The following is a 25,776-nucleotide window of genomic DNA, read 5'->3' as shown; positions in this document are numbered from 1 at the left end:
AGTTGACATTTGAATGCATAGGGCTGGTGTTGAAGACCGCGCAAGACCAGTTGTCATGGCAGCAAGCTCGTGTCCTTTGGTATCAAGGCGCTCGTGGCCATGCTACATGTACGGCCTTGTTGACGACACCCGTCATCGCAATTGAGCTCTTCATCACTTGGCTCCGTTTTGGCCCGGTGCCATGTCAAGGATATTCAGCTCTTTACCAAGGCCAGTAAATGCCCAGGTTACGACTTTGGACTGCGTTCAAAATGCAGATAATGCACCAGAAGCTGATGAAATGGCTAGAGTTGATGGTTCAATGTTGGGTGAATCCCCCAGTCACCAGTCAGTGCCCAACTGTGGAGGAGCTGATTCCCAGAAACACCAGACCTGAATGACTCCTGCAAGAAGGCCTCCACCGGCTGACACTAGCGATGGAAGTGGCCATTGCGTTCCAGCTCGACATGGGGTCAATAGACGGTAGACCCTGGTTCGGTTCATGAGCTACCGACATCTGGGTGAGGCTGGTGCGTCTCCTCCCCTGGCTTGAGCTCCGCGAGCTCAACAGTATCGTTGACGAAAGAGGACCTTCCATGGCTGACGGATTGGTGGCAATTAGTACAGGAGCCTGATAATTGATGACTGGAACAGATGGGCCAATGTCAGTAGTATCATTGATCGTCGTGAGCACCAAGCCGTGAAGTCCAGCATTTGCGCCGGATGTAGCTGTTCGAGACAAGAATTAAACCAAGTGGCCCAGCCCACAATCACAATGAAAAGCTCAAACTTTGTCCATGATCCATTGGCCAATAAGAATTGCTGGTCTTTGCTATAGTTTTGTTTTGCTGCCACAGACGTGGTTCAGAGAGGGCTCCCCCCTGGCCTCTGGGGTTGTTCAGATTGGATGAGATCAATATGCACTGTGTCTGGGTCTGGAGGGTTGTGTCGATCGGCTCGAAGCCCAGGCGCCTGGCGGGGGCCAATTTCGACACCCATCCATTTGCTGTCTGGCTTGGTCATAGAAATGCGAACAGAGTCTCTTGATGAAAATGCACCGGAACCCGACATGGCAAGACCAACGCTCATTTCTTTGTTGATTTTGCCATGAATATGATAAACGTCGGTCAGTCTCGAGAACGGGACGTCGCCAAGGCAGCCACAGAACAGCGGGTACAATGTGTCCTCAAGCAAATCAAGGTGAATAACCAGACGAATTCTCATAAAGCCATGATGGTGAGAGGCGGTTAGCGGTGCTGTCAGTCATCTTGCCAGCCACCTCCCCGCGCCTGCTTCAATATTTACAGTCCAACAGCCCATTGCAGTGGTATTTAGTAGTACGGTCACTCTGCAAATGCAGCGTCGATCATCTGCTGTGGCGTGCAGCAATGGCCGGTCTTCATCGACGGTGGGACCATGATCAAACATTTCGCTTGTCGTACGGTAGTAGCGCTATAGCCAACCCAGCGCATCTACCAGCTTGATCATCATGATCATCGAGTCCTAGACATCCCCTACAGAAGTCATGCTCCTTTGGGTCTGGTTCTGCCCGAATCTCCATTCTCGTTTCCTCAAGCGCGGATTATCATCCAGCGTCTAGCAGCCGTACCTCGCACAGGTGGTCTCTCTGTTATGGTGTGAGGGGACTTTATTTTCATTCTGATCTCGTTCGGCGTGAATCGCTGGTTTTAAACACTGAAAACAGTTCATCATATGTGACAGTCAGTATTTCTTACGGCTCTTGTCAGATGCCAGGCAAACCCTGCTCGGGCACTGTGAGCGTCTTGGCTAAAATGGATGTTGGATTTGATTCAATATTCCCAACGGCACCTGAGCGCTATCAGTCTCTTCGTTTGTGATAATGGCCCAGAAGTTACAACTTTTACAAGTCACCCTCTTCAAGAGCCTGAATCTGAACTTTCTTTTCTGCGAATCAGGGCCTAGATGTGTCTTCAGTATGTCTTCTCTTGTAAGCAAGGTCTAGATGTAGACAGCTTTCGGCCGTGTGGTGCATTGGCGCGTAGGGGCATATACATGCGCGGTAGTTGCGGTCGAGATCTTCTGGGACATAACGGAGGTTAGGTTTAATTCCTATCAGCGCTATTAGGAATATTAACTATGTTCGTTGTAGTTTTTGGTCACTGTGACACCGTGGTAAATGCAGTTGAGCCTCCCAAGGAACGATTCGTGTGTGGCTATTGTGGCGTAGCAAGAAGCTTTCAAATGTTCCCTTTGCGGGGGATAATTACCTAGGTAGTAAGTCTGGTGAGATGAGCCATTTTGATTTGGGTCTGGTTGGTCCCAAAAGATGTCAAACTTGCATCAATAAGGGAGGTCGATGTGTATCACAGCTGAACCAGGCTGCGAAGAGGCGCGCTGGGGAAAACAAGCTAGCTGTGGATGGATGATCCACCAGATTGCCCACAATCGATCGAGGCTTGGCATCATCTTACTGAGTGTGCAATGACTTCACACCTCATTTCCCGTGCGGAACCAGTCTTGCCAGTTTAGTGACCGTCGACACCCAGGTGCTTCCACTTGTGTGCCCTGCGTCTGCCGTGTCTTGCTTCCCTGCGCCAGATGAAATTGCGTCCTCGTGGTCCAACTCCGTCTAGTATCCCATCTGGGCATTGACTCTGCTCGAAATATGAATGACAGAGTTATTGTTGTTGGTTGATGTGGTGGATGGCGACCAGAGCGTGGAGGCAAGTGGCAGTCTTGACAGGAGTCGATAGGACCAGGATTCTCCGTTTGGAGTACGTAGCAAACGACCTGTGTCTGAAACCGCGAATCTCGCGGGCGATGAAATGATGTGCCCATGCTCTTCAAGGGATAACCGCACAGTCGGTACAGGCATCGTGGGGAAGACTTCGCTGCTTTCCCGGCTCCTCGCCCTGCACAATCAACTTGCCCCATGAAAAAATAAAATAGGCAAGACACCGGGCTCTGACGCGCTGGCGGTAGGTAAACAGTGGCTAATTTAGGGATGGGCCGGCCAATTCGTAATTGGGTATCTGCTTGATTTGACTTCGAAATTCAAACGTTGGTTTCGAACGATTCGCCGCAAGTGACGTAAGACAACAATCAAGGGAATAACTTCGTCGGCGGTTCTCGCGGTGTCTCCTCAACCTAGGAGTCGTGAACATACTCCTGGTCACTCGGCGACGCCAAACTTGGGATAAGAGGGGCCCGTTCGCTACTGTGCACGATGCACTTTTCTGATTGCGGGAGTCGTTGGCCCGAACTTTGGAAACTCAAGTGTCAAGTCCGTATCTGGTGGTACGTGCTACCCGATCACCAAACATGCAGCTGGAGGCGAGGATCCGGGTCCAAGCTGTTGAGCTTGCGGTCAATTGCCTGTCCCGTTTGCCACTGATACCCACGGGAGACGTAATTAGCTCTTGTAACCAACTGTATCGTATCATGAACACCTTCGTGATGTGGATTTCCTCCGATCTTGTGGATTGTCAAGGCTCTCGTCCTCATAGGCAGTTGGGATTGTCTCGTTCCCTAAATAATACTTGTTTGATCTTGCGACCAACTCGCCCTGGCATTCTGGATGAAGTCATGGGCGTGGATGTGTGTGACAGTGATTGAGAAGCGTATGTGGCGGTGGGGTCCCGATTGAAGCTAGCTGAGATGGCTCGAGAGAGTTGGGCCTAGGGCCAGGACCAGGGCCAGGCCTGACCAGACCTTGACCCCCAAGCAAGCAAACTCCAACATTTCAACTGACTTCTGGTGGAAAGTTACCGGGATCTAGATCGGTACATACGCCGTCGGTACCTGGCCATTCAATGTGGCCCCACCCACTTTGCGCCAGCCAGCTGCACCAGGTATTGCCTTGAGTTGCCAGCTCCATGTCATGTCGGGTCCATGTTCGTCGAGTCGAGCTGGGCTGGGACGGTGTAAGCGGTCTGGCCTGCCCGGTGGCTCCCTTCTAATACAACCCAGGGAGATGATGATGAAAGAATGGAGGTCGAGGTCGAGCTGTCTGGTGTCTGGTGTCTGGTGTCTGGTTTCTGGTGCCAGCGACAAGGTCGGGTACTCCGTCCCCCAATTGGGAGCTTGCTGGACCTTGGAAAGATGACTAGACTGGAGTTGCTCGGTCAAAGTAGCTCCAGATGTCGAGCAGGTGGCACACAGCTGCCGGCCATCTGTTCCTGCCTGCCGTCTCTCCCGTCAACTGGTGCTTGCTTTTCACAGCTAGAATCATTTAATCACACTTGAGCACCCTCGTCCACATCATAAAGCCGCTTCTCGCCCTCCTCCGTTCCGACCTTGCTTTCTTCTTTTCTTCCTCACTCCTCTCTGATCTCGCTTCGTTCTTCAGCCTCAAGCACTACCTTGTCAACGAGACTCATCTCTCTCCAAGTCTACTATCAACGGGTAAGCCAATACGTTCCAAAACTTCTCTCGTCTTCCTGATCTCTTCTGCCCTACCTTGGGACCCATTCCTCACGTTGCTATTGCCCTCTTGTCGCAATTGGCATGATCCATTTCCTGCTTTTCTCCCTGGCCTCAATCAACGGTCCCCGTGCAAGGAATCACCAGGCCATGAAAGGACGACATCGATCTGAGCCAGCATGATCATGTACTCAGCAAGGACCGAAGGGTTTCTCGCACACCTGGTGCTTCTCGTCAAGATGTCCCCAATGTGTCTGCTCACGGTGCAGAGTCGTCGCTCATGGCCTGCTTCTGAAATGCTTTGCACATGATACATTTGGACCGACATCATCAGCTTAGATGGCGGGACAAGTTTGTCTCTGGGAATTCAGTGGTTTGGCGTCAACATCTCAGTCATTCGCACCCACTATAAACGACCACCCACGACAAGCACGTTGTGGAATGCCAATGACGTTTGCACGTCGGAATCATCATGACACATTGTTTTACCATGGTATAAGTAGCTGATAGCTAATAAAGCGGCCAGTTCTCCAGTCAAAAACCATTCCAACACCGCAAAGATGAAGTCCGCAGTCGTCATTCTCTCTCTTGCCGCAGCTGCTGTTGCTCAAGATGTTGCCGCCCTTGCTCAATGTGGTGTAAGTCTTCGTCCCTACGTTATTATGACTACCAACGGCTAACTCAACCATCACAGCAAACCTGCGCCAATAACATGATGGCCGCTGGTAAGGCTCAGGAGCTCGGCTGCAAGCAGAGCGACTTGAAGTGCCTCTGCGCCAACCCTAACTTCATGTACGGTCTCCGTGACTGTTCACACGCCATCTGCAGCCAACAGGATGCCAACAAGGTCGTCGAGTATGGCATGCAAGTTTGCAAGGGCGCCGGTGTCGAGGTTACTGGTGGAAACGGCGGAAGCGGTGGCGCTAGCCAGACTGGTGGCAACGGTGGTTCGTCTCAGACCGGTGGTAACAGCGGTGCTACTCACACTGGTGATGGTGGCAGCGGCGCTCATGTCACCACCATCTACAGCACGGCCACTGGCACGGATGGCAAGGTCGTTACCACTCCGGTTGCTACCTCTACCATTACCGGAGGCAGCGGTGGTTCTGGCGGCTCGGTTGTTACCTACACCACCAACGGCTCTCAAGTCGTTACGACTCTCTCCACTATGATGAGCAATCCCACTGGCACCGAGAGCTCTGGTGCTACCCAGACCGGCTCTGGCTCTGAGACTTCCACTGGAGGCTCTGGCACTGAAACTGGTGGCTCCGGTTCTACTCAGACTACTGGAGGTTCTGGTTCTCAGACTACTGGAAGCGGCGGTGCTACCACTACCACAAGCAAGGGCCTTGCTGTAAGTTGATGCAATGCGGTTGTCTTGATGCCTACTTAAAGCTAACTGTCGTAACCAGGCCCAGATGACTGCCGCCCCTGGCATCCTTGCCGCCGCCGGTCTTGCTGCTCTCCTCATCTAAGACGGAAATCTGTTCAGTCAACCTTTTTTGATGTTCTACGTTGCACATTTTTGATACATAATACCCGTTTATACTTGATGCTCAAGCCATGTCACAATCTCTGTTAGCGCGGCACATGTTCCCTAATTGATCTTGTCAAAAGGATTGGACTGGCAACGAGTTATCTTAGGGTCGGTTACCAAGGGGTTAATGAGGCATATGGTTTATCTGTCCCTTTTATAATGTTGATGATGAATTGAGCAGGTTGAGGTGAAATCTGGTTTGCAACGTGTTTTATGAAGAAAAGAAAATTCGGTATAAAAGAGGTCTCGTCAGGGCGTGGTTACTTCTGTGACCCCGGAATTGTGGCTAGCCTGTGGCGGTTTTCATGATACCCCGGCAATCTGGCCTAGTTCTCCAGGGGTCTGGCATTCTTGCTCTCCTTAAGATACTACATTAATCAATAATTTTTTGGAATTACAACTTTGGGCTTCGCTTAAATGATGAATCATGTTGTGGTGCAAGTGTAGGGACGTCTCATTTACAAGAAACATGATAGCTATGATTGTGTGAGATTGCTTCCCGAGGGTTCAGCAATGCTGATCACAGTCTAAGTTGGAGAGTTGGGACAAAACACTTGAACTCGTATTCATAACATTGAATGGCTAATCTAGTGTACAGAATTCATTATACATTTTTATGAGCCCATCAGCTCAAACTCATAACGTCAAGGCGGTATGCCCCGTCATTTCTTCCATGGCATGTTCCGATTCAGCGTCAACCCATCATGGGCTTTCCAATCTCGCTTTTCCAATCCTTTGCTCTTTCAAAGCCATTGGAAAAGGTCTGGTAGTCGTACAGTGCCTGGTATACGCCCTCTTTTGAATTGAGGACAAATGGGCCATATTGTACGACTTGTTGGTCAAGAGGGGTACCAGCAATAATGACTATCAAACAAGTTAGTATAAATGCTCTCCCAGTTACGGGTCGAGTTGCAGTGAAATAGGGTACGTACCAAGCCGGGTATCCTTTGTCGCATCAGCATCAGTCTCGACGTGAACCACATCGCCGTCTTGCTCAAATACAACATTGTGGAACTGTTCAATTTTTGTGCGGTCGTCACCTTTACCGTACCAAGCACTTCCCTCGAGGACATACGAGAATGCGTTCCAGCCCTTGGGCAACGGCTGCGTGACCTTGGCTCCTGGACGAAGAATCACGTCCAAGATCCATACGGGCGTGTAAGCCAGATCCTTGACCGAATCGATGCCATGACTTTGGCCGGAAATAACCTTTATCGTCGCCTTGCCGTCATCCACATCCACAGTTGGAATCTCGTTGGCGCGGAGGTCCCGATACCGCGGCTCGCAAGACTTGAGCTTCTCGGGAAGATCGACCCATAATTGCAGCCCGACATTTGGCTTCCCGTCCTCCGTCTTGCGCGGCATCTCTGCGTGTACGATTCCTCGCCCCGCCGTCATGAACTGCAGATCACCGGGGTACAATGTGCCCTTGTTGCCCGCAAAGTCCTCATGGTCGGTGGCCCCCTCGAGCAGGTATGTGATCGTTTCCTGGCCCCTGTGCGGGTGGTCTGGGAATCCTGCGCCGGGAGATACGGAGAAATGGTCCAGCATGAGGAAGGGGGAGAAGTTGCGCAGCTGGGGTGTTCCGATGGATCTGCGGACGCGGGCGCCTGCGCCTTCGGATTGTTCCACGGCAAGGAAGGCCTTGCGGATGGCGCGGGGGACGGACATTTCTGTTGTGAGGAGGTGTGTAGAAGGTGGTGTATAGAACGGTTGCGTTTGTGGTGTTGGTTTGGAGATTTTTATGAGGTTGGTGTATTTGATGAGTGTGGATATGAGGGCGATGATTATTGTGGTGATGATGGTGTCCCGGAAATACTTCATCGGTTTGGAGGTGGGAGTGGCGTGGGTAATTTATAGATGGTTGATTGGGGTTTAGGTCATTGTAGTTGGATCCAGAAGGTGAGAGAATTTGATGTTGACTTTGGATTAATGATGGGATTTATGATGCTTAAGAATGGGCGGATGTAATACGATTACTCCCCTCTTCTTTTTTTGAGCTTCGTTCGCAGGGCAGCTTGGGAAGCTCTGTAATGCTTACCATATTGGCGTAACTGGTGTTGAGGCACGTCATTGGAGCGGGAGGGACAATTGGGTGGTTGTGATTGGTTGGTGTGATTCTGCGGCATTAGTAACTTTTACATCAGCATCTGAGCAGCTTGTCAAGCTGTGTAAGTGGTGACTGAGCTGAGAGAGAATGAGTGAAGAACAGGTGGGAAAGTGGGGCGGGTACGTACCGATGCTGCTGCGACCTGAATAACCAGCAAACTTTCTGATGTTGTCTGGTCGTGACGAATCGAGATGGAGGATACTGGCGATGCGCAATGAACCTGGTTCGTCTACACATATCGATTGCGTGCTATGATTTACTTTGCATACATAATTTTGCCTTGGGGTCATATTGGAGGGCGGCACTGTAGTTGTAGTGGCAGCAAGCTAGCATTTGTTCACAGCTTGTTCGCACAAAGGAGAAATTGATGTGACATCCTAAATTTGCAGGTGGATTAAGCCCGTCGAGGTAACACCCGCGACACAGGCAAACTAGAATGCATTTACTCCTGCATTACATTCTACTATATGGTGAATATATCTCGCGCGGAGGACTCATGGCGAAAGTCTTCGTTTCAATACGGCTACGCAGGTGGTATAGGGTATTCACGAAATGATGGAAATCGAATCAGGCAGAAACAGAAACATGTTGCAGCATCACGATTGTGCATATGTGTTCAAAAATGCGGATGAAGGATTAAGTACTGTAAAAATTAAGAAATACATGTTTCAAAGCTCAAAGTGTCGCAACCTGCGTTTCTTGATTCCAAGGTACCTAATTTGTGTCGACGCACTCTTTGCTAGATGCGATGCGTATGATCAGGCGGCGACATTTCTCCGTATCGCCAAGCAAACTCGACATTCTGCCAGGATGTCCATAATCCATGCGCCTGGTCCATGCAAAATAATACGGAACCCGAATTCCCGGATCGGAGACCGGGTCTGTTGCGGCGCAGGGCCCAAAAAAGAATGATGGATTGCGGCCAGGGAAGTGGATTGCTTTCACATGTGAATTGAGTGAGTGGCATGTGCGGATGATTTTTTTTGGTTGCTCAGACAAGTGAGACATTCCATGGGACGAGTCACAACTCACAAGACGAGTCCATGGTCAAGGGCAAAAGACACATGACAATTTAGTAAAGTAGTCTATTAAAGTGTTTTCCATTTGTTATTCTTTCGCTCTTTTTGTAAAAAATCATTAGCGGCCGTTCCAAAACAAAAAAAAGGATGACATGTCCCTATGCTAAGCAATCCATCCTTTTCTATGCCCCTCGTTTGCTTTGCAAAGAAAGGAATGTATGTTTTTTTGTACCCAGTCGAGTAATACATTTCATCATTGTATAAAAAGCAAGACCGAGTGTACTTTGTAGTTCTGGAAGAAGTGACTGGAACCTTGCACTTGCACAAACTCTCAATGTGTATCGCCACGCAACCTGAGTGGAGCTGCAAATGTAAGATTTCGAAGAAGAAAACAAAGGAGAAATGAGTTGATACAAAAAATGCAAATAGCTATGCCCAGCAATTCCGAGGTATAATGATTCCACCGCCAAATTGTGCATGGCTGCCCCGTCGCAACATCCCCCTGACGGACATTACGACGGTACAGCTAGCAACATTCAAAAAACGCCAACATGAACAAGATACAAATTTTACCCGCCCAAGTAGAAATTAAGGTCAACCCAATACATACAACAGTAGAAGTGGTCGTTTAAGTGCTCCGAATGGTGTAGTTGTTTCGTGTATGTGATTTGTGGAAGAGTCGTTTACTGGTTGACCTTCTCCTTGACAGCGGTGGTAGCCTCAGCCTTCTTGGCGGCCAGAAGGCTGCTCAGCCAGCCCAGAGTCTCATTGCTAACAACGAAGGCAGTAGAGACGACAGCCTTGCCCTGGCCGACCAGGCCCTTCTGCTCAATCTTCTTGGCTTCGCTGGCGTAGACCTCGAAGACATGGTCGCGACCCTCGATGCCCTTGTTGTAAGGCAACAGGATTAGGCTGCGAGTGTCGTTGTACAGGTCGCTGGTGGGCTTCTTGACGATGGGGAAGCGCTCGTCGATGCGGTCGAGAGTCTTGTCGCCCAGGGAATCGGCACGAGCGACATAGGGCGAAACATACTCGTAGGGCTTTGCGAACCAAGGAAGGACGGGAGCAGCGAAGGTCTGATAGGCGGAGTCACCGAGCTTGATGGAGCGCTGAGCGTACTCGTTGGACTTGACGGTGTGGATGCCGTCGCTAATCAGGGGATAGTTGAGGAGGTGCTACATAGACCACATTTGTTAGCATCGCCATGACAAGAGAGGTGGTGGAGTGCGTCACATGGAGTGCGTCACATACCTGGAGGAAAGCAGAGTTGGGACGGGGCGAAACATCGCCGTTGACCTGAGGGACAGTCATCGCGGATGAGTTGGGTGCTGTGATGGCGGCGCTGTAGATGATAGGGGCGAAGGTGAGAAAGTGAGGCTCGTTCAACGAACAGCGGCTTGAATATTCGATTTGAAGGAGATGATGGAAGAAAGAAGGGTTCAACTCTTCTGGTAGGAAGGGGACAGTCGATGGTTAAAAAGGACTGGTTTCGATTGGAAACGCCACCCACTTGAAACTGACGTGGGCCAGGACACTTATCAGAAGCCGGTGCCAGACCTCTACACACACCACAGAGGTCTCATGCACAATCCGTCGTCCGGTGGCCAGAGCGAGGAATTGTCTGCACAAGAAAACCTGGCGTTGGGCTGAGTGAGGTGAGGGTGGTGCGGCGAACATGTGAAAGTGACCCAGACAAGGCAAGCAAGCTGCAGATGCTAGCTCTGGTCTCGAGAACAGCCAAAGAAAAGGAAGGAGCGACCTGGACATGGGGCAGGCGGCAGACAAGGCAGGACCAGGGTGTGGCAGCAAATGTGGGCCCAAGCCAAAGGCGGGTCTCCTCTTTTCCCTCAAGTTGATTCTGTTCTTGTCGACAAAAACACCAAGTTTATCAAGCGGCTCGATGTGTTGCCAACGCCACATATCCACCTCAGCAACCCTTGACTAACAGTTACGGTCCTGTACAGCACTGTAAATCCTGGGCTGCCCACGACTCTCGACTGCAATTGCTCCGGATGAGCTACGCGCTGGTTGCCGCATGCTATCGTCGCCCGCTGGGTGATCCAGACCGGCTTTCAGGTCCACGACACAATTGGCCATTACTTCTTCAGCCACTCTGGCCCCTCCCACCGTGCCATACCAGACTTGGCCAGTTGCACCTCTGATGGCTCACCAGTGTTGGTGATGCTCTGGGCTTGGTTCGTACTACGCAGACGTGGTGGTTGTCTGGTTTGGCATGTGAAAATCCTCCCTGTTGTTGAGATACATCCCTGACCAACCGCCACAGCACGCCGTATCAGCAACGTGCTTGCGTGGAAAAGTTCCCACCGATGCGGTCTAATTACACCATTGGCAAACGCCCCACGGAGTTCTACGGAATGCACTGTTATTAGGATTGCCTGCATGCTAGGTCCACGACCTTTTTTTTATCACCAGCCTGTCGATTCACGCATGCGTGGAGTTTGAGGAAGAGAGCTACCTGCCGCGGCGGGGCAATCAATTGACTTCATTTGGATTTCCATCATTCGGAATCACAAGCAATTGACAGCTTTTTCCCACAAACGAAGCCATGACTGACATGCAATTCCACGCAGAAGCATATGACAACTAGGACAAGACAAAAAAATTAATGTACCAAGTCATCATGACGATATGGATAGAGCCAACATTCAAGCCAACTCTCTGCGTCGGGCGGCTTGCAGCCAGGCCACCATCAAGGTTTGGCCGGTATCAACATGCGGCGGCAGGCTTATCGACGATGTCTCCGTGGGATCCGCCTCAATCAGCCTGCCTTGTCGTTTCGTCTGGGACGATTAAGCTCGCAATCAGTGGTAAGATGAGTTGGCTGGTAGCCACATATTAAGATGTGATCCACGGTCATGATTGTGTGTGTTTTGCCCATGCAATTGGAATACGACCTAGCCATTGGTTAAGTGGGATCTTGATCCGGCCACCCTTTCTGAAGTCATCCTGAGGAGCCCTTGCTGTTGTTTGCCATTGTACGGCTATTCTGTCATGCAATGCAAAGGAATTGAGAACTGCTGTCGAACTTATTGTGGTCTTGGCTACGGAAGCCCATGGTGGTGTGAGCAACAAACATCCTGGAGTCGACAATCCTTCACCGAGGCGCATGCGGGCGTTGGGATTGTTGAGCGCGCATTGTGCTTCAACGGCCAGACATGTTAGAGGTACAATGTGTTGCCGTCTCAAAAGCCGACCATCACAAGTTGTCGGTCCGGGAGTGGATCAGCATTTCCCAAGGCGTCTTATCAGAATCTCCTGCTCTGGCTGCAGATAGGAACAGCAATGCACCCACCCGTGAAACGCTTGCGCCTTTATCTGCGGCTGGTATGGCTTATCGATGGAGGGGACACTGCCACCTATCTCCTTCCCAGTATGAGTATGTTTGTCCACGCGGTGAACCAAAATATTCTCTGCAGTGACATTTGCATGACCGGTTTCAGTATAAGCTATCTGCCTGACACCTCAAGCACAGCACCCAAGCAAATGAGAGAATGAGCGAATGGATTGCGATAAGCCATAAGAAGTTGCGGGAGGAAGGGAAAGAAAGTAACTTTTTTGGCTGGAGTCTGCAACATCTTCTCTGGAGCACAAAGCATGTGTTATTATTCGCAACTAGATGATGCAAATTGGGGCGGTGACTTGAGGCGTGTCGCAATCTGGCGCAATGATGATGCATGATAATTGCTGACCAACACCTCACATCAAACCACACATGAGACGACAACGGCATCACGAAAAGTAGCCGGTTGGCTGTTAAAGCCAAGTTGCATTGATTCGAGCAAGCGAGATTCGCTGGCCACTGGTTTCTTGTTCGTGAAGGTGAATTGATTACTTAGGTAGGTCAGCCACGGCTCCTTCATATTACTTCGGAATAGACACGATAATCTAACCACTTCTTTTTGATTGATTAAAATGGCGTCGGCACCACCAATTGGCCAAGGCAGTAGAATGAAGCGCCAAGTGCCACAATTCAATTTCTATGTGAGCTAGTGAGCCCTGGCGTGTTCGTCCATCGGCTCTACCGCCTCAAGAAACGCGCCTTGTTTAAAAACAAAAAGACCTTGTGTTGACTGCCGCGGCTAGTCAAAGCACTCGGTCATAAGGGGAGAGGAGAAGCCCCCTTCGCTTGGAGAAGCACATAGATGCTCCTATGACATTGCTAACTAAGTACAGTATAAAAAATGCAAAGCAAAGTAGGTGTGCTCAACAAGCCTCGGGTTTCTGTTTACCTACACCTGTATCAAGATCAGATTTTAGAACATTTCTATATATTCTTCCTCGGTCGGCAATGGGTATGCCAAGGATGGGTGGCAAAAAAGAAAAATGCCCCCAAACGAAATCGAACACCTACTTTTGAGCCTGGTCCCTTTTCTTGGCTTGTGCTTTGTCTTCTTGCCAATGGGAATCATGTTCCGCAGGTTCATGATACCCCCTTGACCGGCATCATGAGCCTGCGTTTCCGATGAGAGATGGTGGCGGCCACATGAGGAAGGGAATGGGCAGAGTCTCTCAACACATGTACTCCATGCAGGGCAGCACCTGGGAGCTTTCAGAATGATCAGCAACATACACAACGTCCCTGGTCTTGACTTCCTGGTCAGGTCGGGCCGTCCGATCCACAAGCCAGACCCTGATGATGCCCCCACCAGCCGCTTTCACATGTCAGATCCCAAGTCCTCAACTTGGAAAATTGCTGATTTTTGGAACCTGCCAAGCTGAATGACGCAAGAAGAAAATTGCCACTGATTCAGGAACAGCATCACGAGAAGCAGGAGCCCATTAGCAGCCTACGCTACACCTCGTATGGTAAAGTCATTGGAACACCACGACAGAGAAAAAAGCTTCTGTTCCGAGGCTCACAGGACTGACGAACCGGGAACACAGGCGTCATTTGCCACTGGTCAATGTCCTTGTGTGTGTTACAACCCAGCTCGGAAATTGCTTTGGATTGCAAGACGCAACTGTGGTGTAGCTCGATTGACAGGAAAGACAACGCAAATCTGCAGACAGGATGGCTGCCAATGCTCAAATGATGGAAAGCTGGCATGGGGTTCGTGCTAATGCCTATTTTGTTCGCCATGGCTTAGGAGTGTTGTGATATTGGTTATGGCTGGACTGGACTGGATTGAAGGGTTCCCACCGGAAACTACTGAACCCAAGCCGAAGGCAGAATCCTGCAAGTGCAGTTCCAGATAATTGACGTTTGGCTCCGCCGTCCAGGTAATTGGACTCCTACGTTGCAGAGAGAGCATCGTCCTTTTCATAAAGTTGCCCCCAGCGCGGGTGTCTACCATTTGACAATATTTCGCAGCATTTAATGACGAAACTGTACAAAGGTACAAGCTGTATGGGATGACTTCAATGCGTCCTTGATGCATCCAGGTATGGTCTGGATTAACAGAGTGGCTGATAACACCTCCGGCACTGCCTACACAACAGGGGGCAAACATGTGAACATGGCAGACATCTGTCGTCCACATTTACAACATTCATCTCCCAGCCTAGCAACTCACGCCTGGCTGGCACCTTGCAAGGTATTCTAACCGCTTTGGAACGACGCCGCATCCTGGAAGAGAAGTCACAAAGACGAACACACATGTCGGCTCGACAGAGTCTCGGAGCCGGTGAAAGTGGAACCTCGGATAGCTTCTCGTCATCTTCGCCCTGCAAGGTGCCGTGTCTTGACCTATTTTACAGCATGTCAGGCGAATGGAGGCTGAGGAGTTTGACACCTCGATTCGAAGTTTGCTGCTGATACAAGTCCGGGGTACATCCCTACAGTGACCCTGACAATTTACAAGCGCGGGCTTCACAATGACGATGAAAAAGAGATAGCAGACACGTGTTAACCGAGAGTATCACATTCAAAACCCCAATTGAACGACGTACATAGGCTTTAGCTTTTGGCCACTCCCCTATGCAAACTCTGTTTGATCCGTCTGGGGTATCCGCCATGATCTTTGCGACGATTTACTTGGGAAAACGAGGCGACTGGTTCGCCCTTTGTAAGTCACAACCAACAAAACGTGCCTTTTCCTCCGATATGTATAATGTAGTGCCTCAACCACCCCCTCTCAGAATTGTAGACACGGCACAGCGGCTCTGAGTGGCGGGTTTGGTCCCTGCGTGTTGTAATACGTGAACCGGCTCGCTTGGAAGTGGCTGCATAAAAACCGGCGCCTTCAGCAAACGCACATATCCAGGAGGCGTGTGCAGAAAGTGTAAGCAAGGCACATGAAATTCTGATGGTGTTTCATCTCCGGCTTGGACGATCCCGTTGGGCCGCGGGCGGAGTCGGATGAATTATGGTGGTGAGATGGCATGCCTTGCCGTTTCACTTGGAAGTTCAGATGAACTTGAATGTTGATTTGAGATTGCGCTAGTATACTAGCTGGATCTCAGGGTGGTGGTATGGTTCATCGTGGTTCTCATTGTGGCAAGGTGTTGCCTTGGGACGTTGACCGTGATGGACGATCCTGGATGGAATCAGGATTCTTGGACTAGATGTCCTGCTGTTCCTGTCACTTTCTCTAGTGAATCCTGACAGTTGGAACCCTTCCGCAGTAATACTTGCAAACCGAACCATGGATGCGAAGCGCCACGAGCACTGCGTCTCCTCGGTCAATGATTCACGTACAGCTCTGAACAGCTCATATTACCTTCCGCCATGTACAGAATTGGCTCCCCGATGAATCACCAACCCACTACACCAACTTGAGAGCCGAACCCCTCGATACGTAGGTCATGCACATCCCATCCCATTCGGGACTCTACTACAGGAGCGATACCGATATGCAACCAAAGCGCCAATGAGACGTTCATACACTGTCACGATAGCGCTGCGAACCAAAACAGGCGATGAGATTGTCCTTGGATGCTGCAGGCCTCCGGGGAGGTTTCTGATACCCCGCAAGTCGGCTGGATAGCGGCTATGATGTGATTGAGTGTTTGATTTGTGAGAGTTAGCCCGGGGGTGTTTGTGGTGCAGCTGGAAGGGGTGTAGCATGAGTATCATGAAGGGCTCGTAGCGACGGCAGGACAAGGGCTGTACCTGGTTCTATGTACAAGTGTATTAGATGGGTCGAACTGTGCTTGCTTTGTGGTGTAGTAGTTTCGGGTGCTTCCTGGTACAAGGACAACTCTGGCTTTGATGTTCCCAATATGTGATGCTTGGGAGACCTTGATACTTGGGTATTGGGGCAGCCGTCGTGAATGGCTGCGAACTTGCACGTTTAGACTATAATTGAGAAAGCTACTTATGATTGCCATATATTCACTTGCAATGTGCGGTACGTTGAGTGGTATGGGAGTTTGATGCCATGATAACTCCATCTCCTTCGCTATGCAGTCCAACAGCACGGTTCATGTAATCGAGGATAATTGCGACGACATCACTCTCCATTAATCTGTACCAACTCATGCAGCATAGTCACTATACATTCTAACCGAACTAGTTGATTGGGCTATATTACTAGAGTTCTCTCACCACAATGGTCAGTCCCTTGCAAACATCACAAGGTCAACCACAACACCCAAACCACAGATCAACCTCCCATACCAACAGCCTCAACCACCAACTCCCTCAAACTCCTCCTCTGCACACTCAAACCCCCATCCCCATCAAACTCCATCCCATCTTTCAAATCCCCAGCTCCCCCACCATTAAACGCCCCAATCTGTACCCCCACAAACGCAGCACCGACCAAATCCCCCATCTTAAGAAGCTCATCCCTCCGCTCAACAAGCTCCCCCGAAGACACACCCACCCTCTCAACCTCCTCTCCCATAACATCCTCATACATACGCGCAATCTCCCCCATCGTGGTCCTCACCTCCGCCACACAAACCCTCCTATTCCTCGTCCTCTCCTCATCCATCTTCAAAACCGCCACAATCGCCTCCGCCAGAAACCCCATCGAACAACCCGTGAAGTACTCCTCCCCGCCATCAATCAGCGTCACCCCCCGATTCTTCGGGTCAAACAGCCCAAAGTCCCCGCGTAGCCAGCCGTCGATAAACGCTGAAGGCACAATGGTAGTGTAGCTCGTGGGGCCGTCCTGCGCGAGGGCCGCGAACGTCCGGGCAGTTACAACGGCAGACGCCGGCTGCGGCCAGTGCTTCGGGTCGGAGAGGAGGGATACGGCGTCCGGGTGCAGGACGTCGAGGGTGTATTCGGAGGGGAAGATGCGGCGCACGCGGGCTTCCTGCGCGGCGAGCAGGAGCTTCAGGTCGATGTCTTTGGAGGATGTGCCGGAGAGGAGGGAGATGATGGCGTCGGCGCCGGTGATGGCTTTGACGAGGGAGGAGTGGTCGTTGTAGTTGATGGGGATGACTTTTGCGCCGGGGATGGAGGACGGTGGGTTGGTGGTGTTGGCGCGGGTGAGGATGGTGATGGTGAAGGTTGGGTTGCGGAGGAGGGCGGGGATGAGGTGGTTGGCTATGAGGCCGGATGAGCCGGCGATGATGAGGTTTGTGAAGGGCATGTTGGATTGTGTTTGGAGTGAGGTGCTATGTTGGAGTGATGAGATGGTGTTGGATGTTGACTGGTGGGGGTTTATAACCTTTTGGCTGGGTAGCATGGAGCATCATGAGGGCGACTGCGATTTGTAAACATTATACTAAGAAACTTACTAATTAACTTCTTCTAAACTAGACTTGGGACCTGCAAGAATGCTTCCGTGGACTCATGTAGTTGTGGTCGTGATGCTTACAAGAGTTGTTGCAACTATTTCCGACGCTAACAGACCCACCACCCACCAATCAGCTTACACGATTCAACAACAACTCAACTTCACCACTCCCCTATATATTAAATTATCTGCTCTTCCGTCCTTCCACCTCAAAGCAATCATCTTCATCTCATTCAAACCATGTCCCCCAAAGTCGCCATCATCTTCGGCTACGGCCCCAACGTCGGCACCGCCATCGCCAACACCCTCACCCAAAAAGGCTACACCATCGCCACCGTCTCCCGCACAACCAAAAACCACGACACCACAAAGCCCTACCTCTCCATCCAAGCAGACCTCTCAGACCCAACTTCCATCCAGCCCATCTTCTCCAAGGTCATACACCAACTAGGCCCTCCCAGCGTGGTCATCTACAACGGTAAATCTCCTATCTTCCTCCTCAACAACACTAACAACTGCAGCATCCGCCAACACAACCACCCAATCCCAAACGCTGCAAGACCAAATCTCATCCTTCCAGTCCGACAACAACGTAAACATCATATCGGCCCATATCGCCGCCCACCTCGCCATACAGTCCTTCGCGGCCCTCCCCGGCGCAGCAAACACGTTCATATACACCGGGAATAAGCTGAACTTGATGGTCGCGCGGCCATTGCTAAGTCACGGCGTTGGAAAGGCAGGCGCCGCGCATTTGATGCATTATCTGGCGGAGCAGTATAAGCACAAGGGGTACAGGTACGTTGATTGGGGGGGTTTGTTGGGCGGGTGCTGATTTATGTAGGTTTTACTATGCGGACGAGAGGAGGGATGATGGGAGCCCGGTGTATGGGGATATTGATGGGGGTGCTCATGGGGAGTTTTATCGGGAGTTGGTGGATGGGGAGGGGGGGCCTTGGCTGGCGACGTTTGTGAAGGGGAGGGGGTATGTTAGTTTTGAGGAGGGGATTGTGAATGAGGCGGTTGTTATGAAGTGAGTAGGTGCTGGATGTATGATGTGCGATGGGGGAGTGTAGAGTTTGTTGATAGAGGTGCCTTATGGTTGAGCATGGAGCTTTCTGGTTCAGCTTGGATTATGACGGGTGCTGCTTGGCGGTTGGAATGGAACTGCTGCGGTGAGATGTGTTGCTCATGATATCGGCAGCGTCAAGAGGAGAAGATGCCAGCACCGTTGGTTGTGCTTTTGTTACTTGGAGTGTTTGACTTGAGTATTTGTGGGTTATCTCGTTAACTCAGCTCCAGTAGATGATCTTAATGCTATAGCGGAGCAGTAAATAGAGCAATTGCAGAGAATGAGTTGTTACTGTAGACCAAGTAGTCTCATGTTGGTATTGAGCCATCTTGTCATGTAGTTTACAAAGTAAATGTGAGTTGATATGCCATGAAACGTGTGTCGTCAGTCATACCATTCATAAACTACACAGTGTATACCACAGTACAGCTAATTAACAATACCTCATCCATCAAACTGACCCGTAGCCAGCTATCATATCAATCAAGCCTGCCTTACACAAAACACCAATCTTCCATCTCATACAAAGCCATCACACAGCAGCCCATCATACCCTACACTAGCCCATCAAGGCAGCAACGCACAAATGCCAGTGTCATCCAGCCAACAAACTCATCACCAGCACGGACACAAACACCTACCTCACATCAATCCTCCACCGGGGACAATCTTCAGTCCGACTCACAGTCACAGACACAGTCACAGTCCGATGAATATCAAAAATCACAAACGCCCCAACTGAAACACATCGTCGGCGCAGCCACCAAACGCACCCCACAAAGGCAAAGCCACCGGACATGCCTACAACATACATACATACTTGCTACATAGACCAACATCCAAGCCAAGCCAAAACGCCGTACGCCCAGCGCAGCAACTGGTCTGTCCGCACAAAATGACGCAGTGAAAAAAAAAATTGCAGAAAAACACCGAAATTGTGCTTACGCTGACAAAACGATGGCTCATCACGAGGAGCTGTGCGGCAAAGGGATATTTTCGCCTATTTGCCAGGCTTCACGATACGAAAGGAGTGGCATTGGTTCAGCGAGACAGTCGATTGTGGTCTGGACTTGTCATGGAAGCCCACCATGTCATTATGCAGGTTCTGGGAATTTGAATGCTGCCTAGTGAATTGGCGGGATGGCCAGCTGAAGTACGTGTATGTACGGGCATTTATTAATTCCCGGGGCAATGGGAGAATAAACACAAACGCTTGTGCAGTATGTGCAAGGAGCACTAGTTGTGACTATTGCATTTGTCTCTCCACCAAATGGCTATGGCAATGGCAATGGCAATGGCACCCATATGAGACTGGAGGGACGGGAGGAACGGCTCGATCCTCGCTTGTGGATACAAAACGGACGGGCTTTTTTAGCAGACGGTGGACAGGACTGGACTAGGCTCAGCTCGAGTGTTGTGTGTCTGACATGATTGTCCGGCATTGGATGTTTTGTCAATTGAGTTGAGTCGAGTCGAGTCCAATCCATTGGGAATCTGTTGCTCCGAATTAGCTTTGTCAAAAGAAACCATGGCCGGAGTAGGCTCCGTATTTTGCATCTCGAACGTCGCCTCACAATGCCAACTTGCCGCCATCGCCATCCAACGCCTTGTACGGAGCACACAGGGAGAACAAATTGCATGTACAGGGCAGTTACATGCATAAAATGAATCAAAACACACAAGACATCCCAGACACGCCCGTCAGACGCCCTCCCAGCCCAGGCGTTGCAGCCTCCTGGTTGCTTTCTCCCAGCCATCGTCTCGTGCAGACGGATGGGATGGGGATGGCATGCTGTGAGACGCCAGCGCTATTTTACTCTTACCCCTAGGTCGTGCTCTTGCGCCCGCAACCAGACGACCCCGGGCTTCAAACTGTCTGGTCGAGTCCACCTCCACACTGGGGAATCAATTCTTGCCAGTCATAGAAACAGGGATCGTGTAGGAGAACCTGCAGTGGCATCCCAATTTTGCGAAAATGCGGAGCGGCCACCAAATCAAATCAATCGGCGGCAGAATCAACCAGTGGAGGGTCCGGATGCCAGCAGTTCGTAACACGAGTCCAACCAGACCTCCATGTTTGTTTGATATTATTTCCCCTCTCTCGTCTTGTCTGGTGGAGAGCATGCTGGAGCCCGCCCACGGCATGGCATGGCATGGGCTCTAGCATGGAGGAGGGGGAGAGTGGAAAAAGACATGGAGGGTTAAATGATCCATTGCCACGCTTTCCAGCGTCTAAAAATGCGGGGAACAAGTTCGACTTTATGATCTATCACTTCCCAACATGACATGCTGCAATGTGAGAGTTGACAAGAGTCTGGTGCTTGGCATGGCATACCACGGCATGGCACGGCATGGTATGGTATTGCAATGGTTGAATGGCGCTTGGCGTCATCCTCGAGCTGGCAGAGTCGACATTGACTAACGGCCAAGACTGCCAATCTACCAGCCTTTCCAACTTAAGCTTGGCTTCTCGTGGTGTTGCAGGCTATTTTGGCAAATCGTCCTGGGGCAGATGATGCTGCCTGCGTCTCGTCTCAACCAGCCGAAATGCACTTGTCCTTGTCGACAGGGTCCCTTGCCTCATTGCCGAGTTGCATTCGTCTTCTTTTTTTTTTTTTGGAGATTGCACATGAAGAGAAAAAGTACCATGCTCCGTACAGGCAGAGTACACGGTTGCGCATGTACGTGCGGGCTGCCACCGACCGAGCCATCACCAGGGTTATTCAGGAGACCCGGCTGCCCCAGAAAGATCGTCGTTCGCACAGACAGGGAGGTCAAATCGGCAGCCACCTATGCACTGCTGTGACTTGAATAACTTGGTAGTCTGGACAGGGGGGTGAAATAAAATAAGGAGACTTCATGCAGCGCCGTCCTCTCAGGTTGCTCATGAGCTGGGGTAAAAGAGGCACAATGCCTTTATGACAAGACTTGGGTTGATTGAGCTCGAGACCTTGGCACATCACGGTATCACAACATACTGACGTGCTCCGTGAAGACACCTCCTGATTTTGACATTAGCCAGAGAGCGAGGTTCGACTTGAAATGAGAACTCACTTGCACAGCACAGCACAGCACAGCACAGCAGAGCAGAGCATCCCCATCCAATCCAATCCAATCCAGACCATTGGCTTTGAAATGAGTGCATCGACGGCCGCGTTCATGACCTTGTACGACTCAATCTTTGGCGCAATGCATGGTCATACCACTCGAAAACAAGGCAGAAAGTCAATCTGCTGTTTCTGTTCATCATCTCTCGGACGGCAGAGTCTACCGAACAACAACACTCGCAACCACCAATCAAACCCCGGCATGCCGTAAAGCAGAAAACCATTGACAGATACTCCGTACATAAATAAATAAATAAATAAATAGTGGCCTGACCATCCACGATGTTGGCTAATTGACCAATGTTGAAGACGTTATGCAAGGCACAAGCTAGTTACGCCGGCAAAGGCAGAAAAAAGAAACGTGAACACGCTCGAAACAAGATTGACGCCTCCTGATAATTTGCCTAGTCTGCAATTCTTGCGGCAGAAGGAGGTCGACATACAGTACGGATTGCAGGACAGGCTAAAAAACGTTGTGGCATTTTTCTTCAGGGTGATTACCGTAATTTGTTGTCTTGGACATCTGCGAACCTGGCGAACTGGCTCAGTCGCCAAAGGCAAGACAGGCAAGGCAGCCTTGGAAGCGACCGCTTAACGAGGCAACCACACAGCATCAATTTCGCCTACCAGACCCATGTATGCAGGCTTTTGTGCCTTCTGGTGACGGCGGTAGGTAGTCCGTATTCTGCACGGAGTACGGAGTATCAGAGGCATCGTTTTCTGAGGCTGGTACCGGCGCTGGCTCGCGACTTTGCACCCTGTGTGTGCATGGTGCGTGCCAAGTACAATTATTCACAACTGCACTGTATCGAATGTAGAAATGTGCAATACCTGCCGCCTCGTCCATCTGCCCAGATTATGAAACTGAAAATTTCTCGCCATTGTATGCGGAGCTCATTGTGGTTTGGTCGGTGCCACTGCGCAGAGTGAAACAAAAGAACAACGTAGTACAATATATCCGCTCAACCTACCGAGTACCATGGACCGTTACCTGTGTCTTTGTTGTTGATGGAGCACAAATTCATGGTCATCTCTGGGGACTGCAAGTTACCGAGGAACTTTCCCTCGGTCAGCCCGACTGAATCTGGAGTCGGACAGATCATCGTGATACTCGGGCCAACATTCGCGCCTTTTTTTTTTTTCACGAGAGGCAAACCCCCCCTCGATGCATCTGTTGATCCGAGCCGAAGGGCCACCGTCTTTCATATTCGCTTCCCTTCCGGTGAATCGTCTGCTTTCGATTTTTTGATCCCTTTTTCCTCTGTGCGGCGTTGTCTCGCGCTCGAGCCAAGGTCGGACTTCGGACGGTTGACCTAGCTTGGGCAAGCGCTTGGCTAGGCAAATCGGTGGTTTTGCTCGTACATCTCCCACTACCGTGCAGCCTTGAACCCTGATCCCAGACACATCTTGACATGCCAGTTTGTGACGACCAAGAAGGCTTTAATTTGTGCTCGTTTTGTGCGTCTTCTAACCGCTTCGTCCAGCCGTTGCTCCTGAATGATACCAGGGGGGACTCCCACCCGTCGTTGCACTGGATGGAGTCAGTCCTTTGCTGTGACGTGTGCATGGTGGACGAACTAGCCACGGACGGCTTCTGGGGAAAGCTGCGGAGCTAGTCTGGGGTTTCAATGTTCTTTGTGGGACGAGGTGTCTGGTTAGCTGTCAATTTCAGCCTGTTGCTAATATTACCTTGCGCTATTCCGTACAGTACAGGGGCTTCTCCCTAACTTCGATCCCACGTCTCCATCAGACAGAGTTTGCAGACCCTCTCACCACCAGGGGAAGCAAAGGAGCATCTCTTGGCAATCGGTGTCTGTGATGGTGATCGAGTAAAATTTTGTGTCTCCCTTCAGTGGAGTTCTCGGGGTACGGCAGCACGGTTAGCAAAACGAGACAAACACCACAATGAAAAATTTTCAAAAATTAAAAACATTGAAAAGAAAAATTTTCTCAGCAAGGGTCGTGGGAAAATAATCATAATAATACCATCGTATCTCCGAAAACTGGGACTCTGACATTTCATTGCCAAGACATGATGCCCGGAAACATGGCAAGCCGAAACCAGCCGCAGCTATCCATCAAGGCCATTAGACAGTTTGGTCATTCTGGGAGGTCTCGCCCAAGACACGGCGGACGTGAATGATGTCTTATTAAAGTTTTATGCACCGTTGTGCGTTCCTGCATTCTACTCCATAACGTGTGCAATCCACAATGCGAGAGTGAGTAGAGAGGTTGACTGGCCGATGAGTTCCTCATTGTCAAACGGTTGCAAACCAGGTAGTTCTTGGACCTTGTGTTTTGAAACGGGAGTCTGCATGCACGGTACGGTAGGTCCCGTAAATGGCACAGTCTTTTTGATGAGCAAACAGCTTCCATGGATCCTGATCAAATCGTCATTCTCAATAAACCCACCACATGGAGACATTAAAAGCCATAGATGAGCCGTGAATGCCGTGCATTGTATTCTTTTCTTTTGTCCGCTCACGAATGACGTGATACACGCTGGTCAGCATTAGCGCTGATGTTGAACTTGACACACTCTGGACGCTGATCACATAAATTGATTGCGCTGTAGAGGATTAGCAATCCAGTCTCAGGCTTCGATGCAAGGCTGAAGCTGGACAACCGCGTGTCCACTCTCACCTGATTGGAGTGCCTGTTGAGCAGCACGGAATGCAAAATCTCACACTGGCAACTTCCACCCCTCCCCCCGGTCAGCAACGAGGCTGGCTAGTAACCAGAACCCTAATGGGCGTTGAGTTAACACATGATGCTGCCATATTTAGTACGACACCGGAATGGACAAGGCTCGGCTCACGCTCAGGCTGTACTTTTCAATGTTTTATTTGTATCAGCCTCGGGCTGCCGACACTGCCGTGGAAATCAGAGACTTTGATGATGCTCCGACACCCTAGTGATGGTTGAAGGTTTCAACCACCACCACTTCCCGGAAGTCTCGGTCTGTGGTCCTCACCTGAGCTGTGAGCCTCGCCCCATGACCTAGGTGAGTGAGGCTATGAATTGGAGGAACTGTTGCAGTGGCTCCCTCATTTCGGCTCATGATTTGCTCTATTCTTGGGTGTCGCCAATCATCTGAGCAAGGCCGACGTTGGAGAAAAATTGTTACTGCGCCGTCAAAAGCCATCCGAACACTGCAGGTGAGCATTCCACAAAGCTGGGACTAATATGTGGTCTGTTGGTCCTCAATAAACAAGCTCGTCCAATGAAAGGCATATCGCCAGTCGCTTTTGGAGTCGCAACCAACTAAGAACTTTCAAAGTCCCAGGAGGCGCCTCATCTCGCCGCCCGGCTTGCAACCATCTTGAAAGGCTGGTTGTCTGCTGTCAGCCAATCCGATAGCTGCCTCGGCCATTCCGTTCATCTGGGTACGATGCTTGGTCGCAAAAGCATCGGGCGTCGGCTCGTGGCTTGTGACATGCGGTCCCAAAGGAGACGATTCTTTGACGAGAAAATTCTTCGGTTGGTTCGTTACACAAAGCAAACGAATCCTTTTGTGTGTGATGATGTGGTGCATGTCCGTGGTCCTTGGCAGGGTGTCGCATCTCGTGCTTGGTGCTGCTGCAACACAACATGAACGCCGGGCTTTTTCGAGTCGGCCCATCAGCGGCCCCGAATGAAACCCTATCGCAGTTGTGGCGGTCGTGAGAGTTGTTTTGTTTGACGTGCGATGTTCACGATGAAGACATTTGATTCCATGTGCAAACTATCGATGCAGCATTAGCATCAGTGTCTCGTATCAAGCACGATGCTGGGAGATTGGTTCTCCAGGATAAGCAGAGGAGCGCATGCAGGGGTGTGGCAGCCTCCCGTTCTGGGAAGCTCGGACCAGACCTCCCTCCTCAGCCTTGTCAGATTGATCTTTTCTGGTGCAATAGT

The 25,776-nt window shown here is 50.6% G+C and overlaps 7 protein-coding genes across 7 annotated transcripts; 3 read left to right on the top strand and 4 right to left on the bottom strand.

Moving 5' to 3' along the window:
* Positions 1 to 1,367: 1,367 nt before the first annotated feature.
* On the top strand, positions 1,368 to 1,838 carry VFPPC_17359 (hypothetical protein; the record flags this gene model as incomplete). The annotated part of the gene is made up of 2 exons (XM_022429073.1): positions 1,368 to 1,457; positions 1,500 to 1,838. The coding sequence occupies 2 exons, from the start codon at positions 1,368 to 1,370 to the stop codon at positions 1,836 to 1,838; spliced, it is 429 nt and encodes a 142-aa protein (XP_022285910.1).
* A 3,105-nt stretch (positions 1,839 to 4,943) lies between these two features.
* On the top strand, positions 4,944 to 5,858 carry VFPPC_12925 (CFEM domain-containing protein; the record flags this gene model as incomplete). Its single annotated transcript, XM_018290702.1, has 3 exons — positions 4,944 to 5,021; positions 5,078 to 5,737; positions 5,796 to 5,858. 3 exons carry the CDS (start codon positions 4,944 to 4,946, stop codon positions 5,856 to 5,858), a joined length of 801 nt encoding a protein of 266 aa, XP_018149184.1.
* A 756-nt stretch (positions 5,859 to 6,614) lies between these two features.
* Positions 6,615 to 7,744, bottom strand: VFPPC_00898 (pirin; the record flags this gene model as incomplete). The annotated part of the gene is made up of 2 exons (XM_018280829.1): positions 6,615 to 6,784; positions 6,853 to 7,744. 2 exons carry the CDS (start codon positions 7,742 to 7,744, stop codon positions 6,615 to 6,617), a joined length of 1,062 nt encoding a protein of 353 aa, XP_018149183.1.
* Positions 7,745 to 9,732: 1,988 nt separating this feature from the next.
* On the bottom strand, positions 9,733 to 10,360 carry VFPPC_12924 (perilipin-like protein, Mpl1; the record flags this gene model as incomplete). Its single annotated transcript, XM_018290701.1, has 2 exons — positions 9,733 to 10,224; positions 10,301 to 10,360. 2 exons carry the CDS (start codon positions 10,358 to 10,360, stop codon positions 9,733 to 9,735), a joined length of 552 nt encoding a protein of 183 aa, XP_018149182.1.
* A 3,767-nt stretch (positions 10,361 to 14,127) lies between these two features.
* VFPPC_17360 (hypothetical protein) lies at positions 14,128 to 14,520 on the bottom strand (the record flags this gene model as incomplete). The annotated part of the gene is made up of 1 exon (XM_022429074.1): positions 14,128 to 14,520. One exon carries the CDS (start codon positions 14,518 to 14,520, stop codon positions 14,128 to 14,130), a length of 393 nt encoding a protein of 130 aa, XP_022285909.1.
* A 2,094-nt stretch (positions 14,521 to 16,614) lies between these two features.
* On the bottom strand, positions 16,615 to 17,553 carry VFPPC_00897 (nmrA-like family domain-containing protein; the record flags this gene model as incomplete). Its single annotated transcript, XM_018280828.1, has 1 exon — positions 16,615 to 17,553. One exon carries the CDS (start codon positions 17,551 to 17,553, stop codon positions 16,615 to 16,617), a length of 939 nt encoding a protein of 312 aa, XP_018149181.1.
* Positions 17,554 to 17,940: 387 nt separating this feature from the next.
* On the top strand, positions 17,941 to 18,535 carry VFPPC_00896 (NAD dependent epimerase/dehydratase family domain-containing protein; the record flags this gene model as incomplete). The annotated part of the gene is made up of 2 exons (XM_018280827.1): positions 17,941 to 18,356; positions 18,424 to 18,535. 2 exons carry the CDS (start codon positions 17,941 to 17,943, stop codon positions 18,533 to 18,535), a joined length of 528 nt encoding a protein of 175 aa, XP_018149180.1.
* Between the last annotated feature and the right edge of the window lie 7,241 nt (positions 18,536 to 25,776).

The sequence above is a fragment of the Pochonia chlamydosporia genome, chromosome 1, assembly GCF_001653235.2.
Source record: "Pochonia chlamydosporia 170 chromosome 1, whole genome shotgun sequence".
NCBI classification, from domain to species: Eukaryota; Fungi; Ascomycota; class Sordariomycetes; order Hypocreales; family Clavicipitaceae; genus Pochonia; species Pochonia chlamydosporia.
Note: the sequence above shows the minus strand (reverse complement) of the source record. Positions and strands in the feature narration are given on the sequence as shown.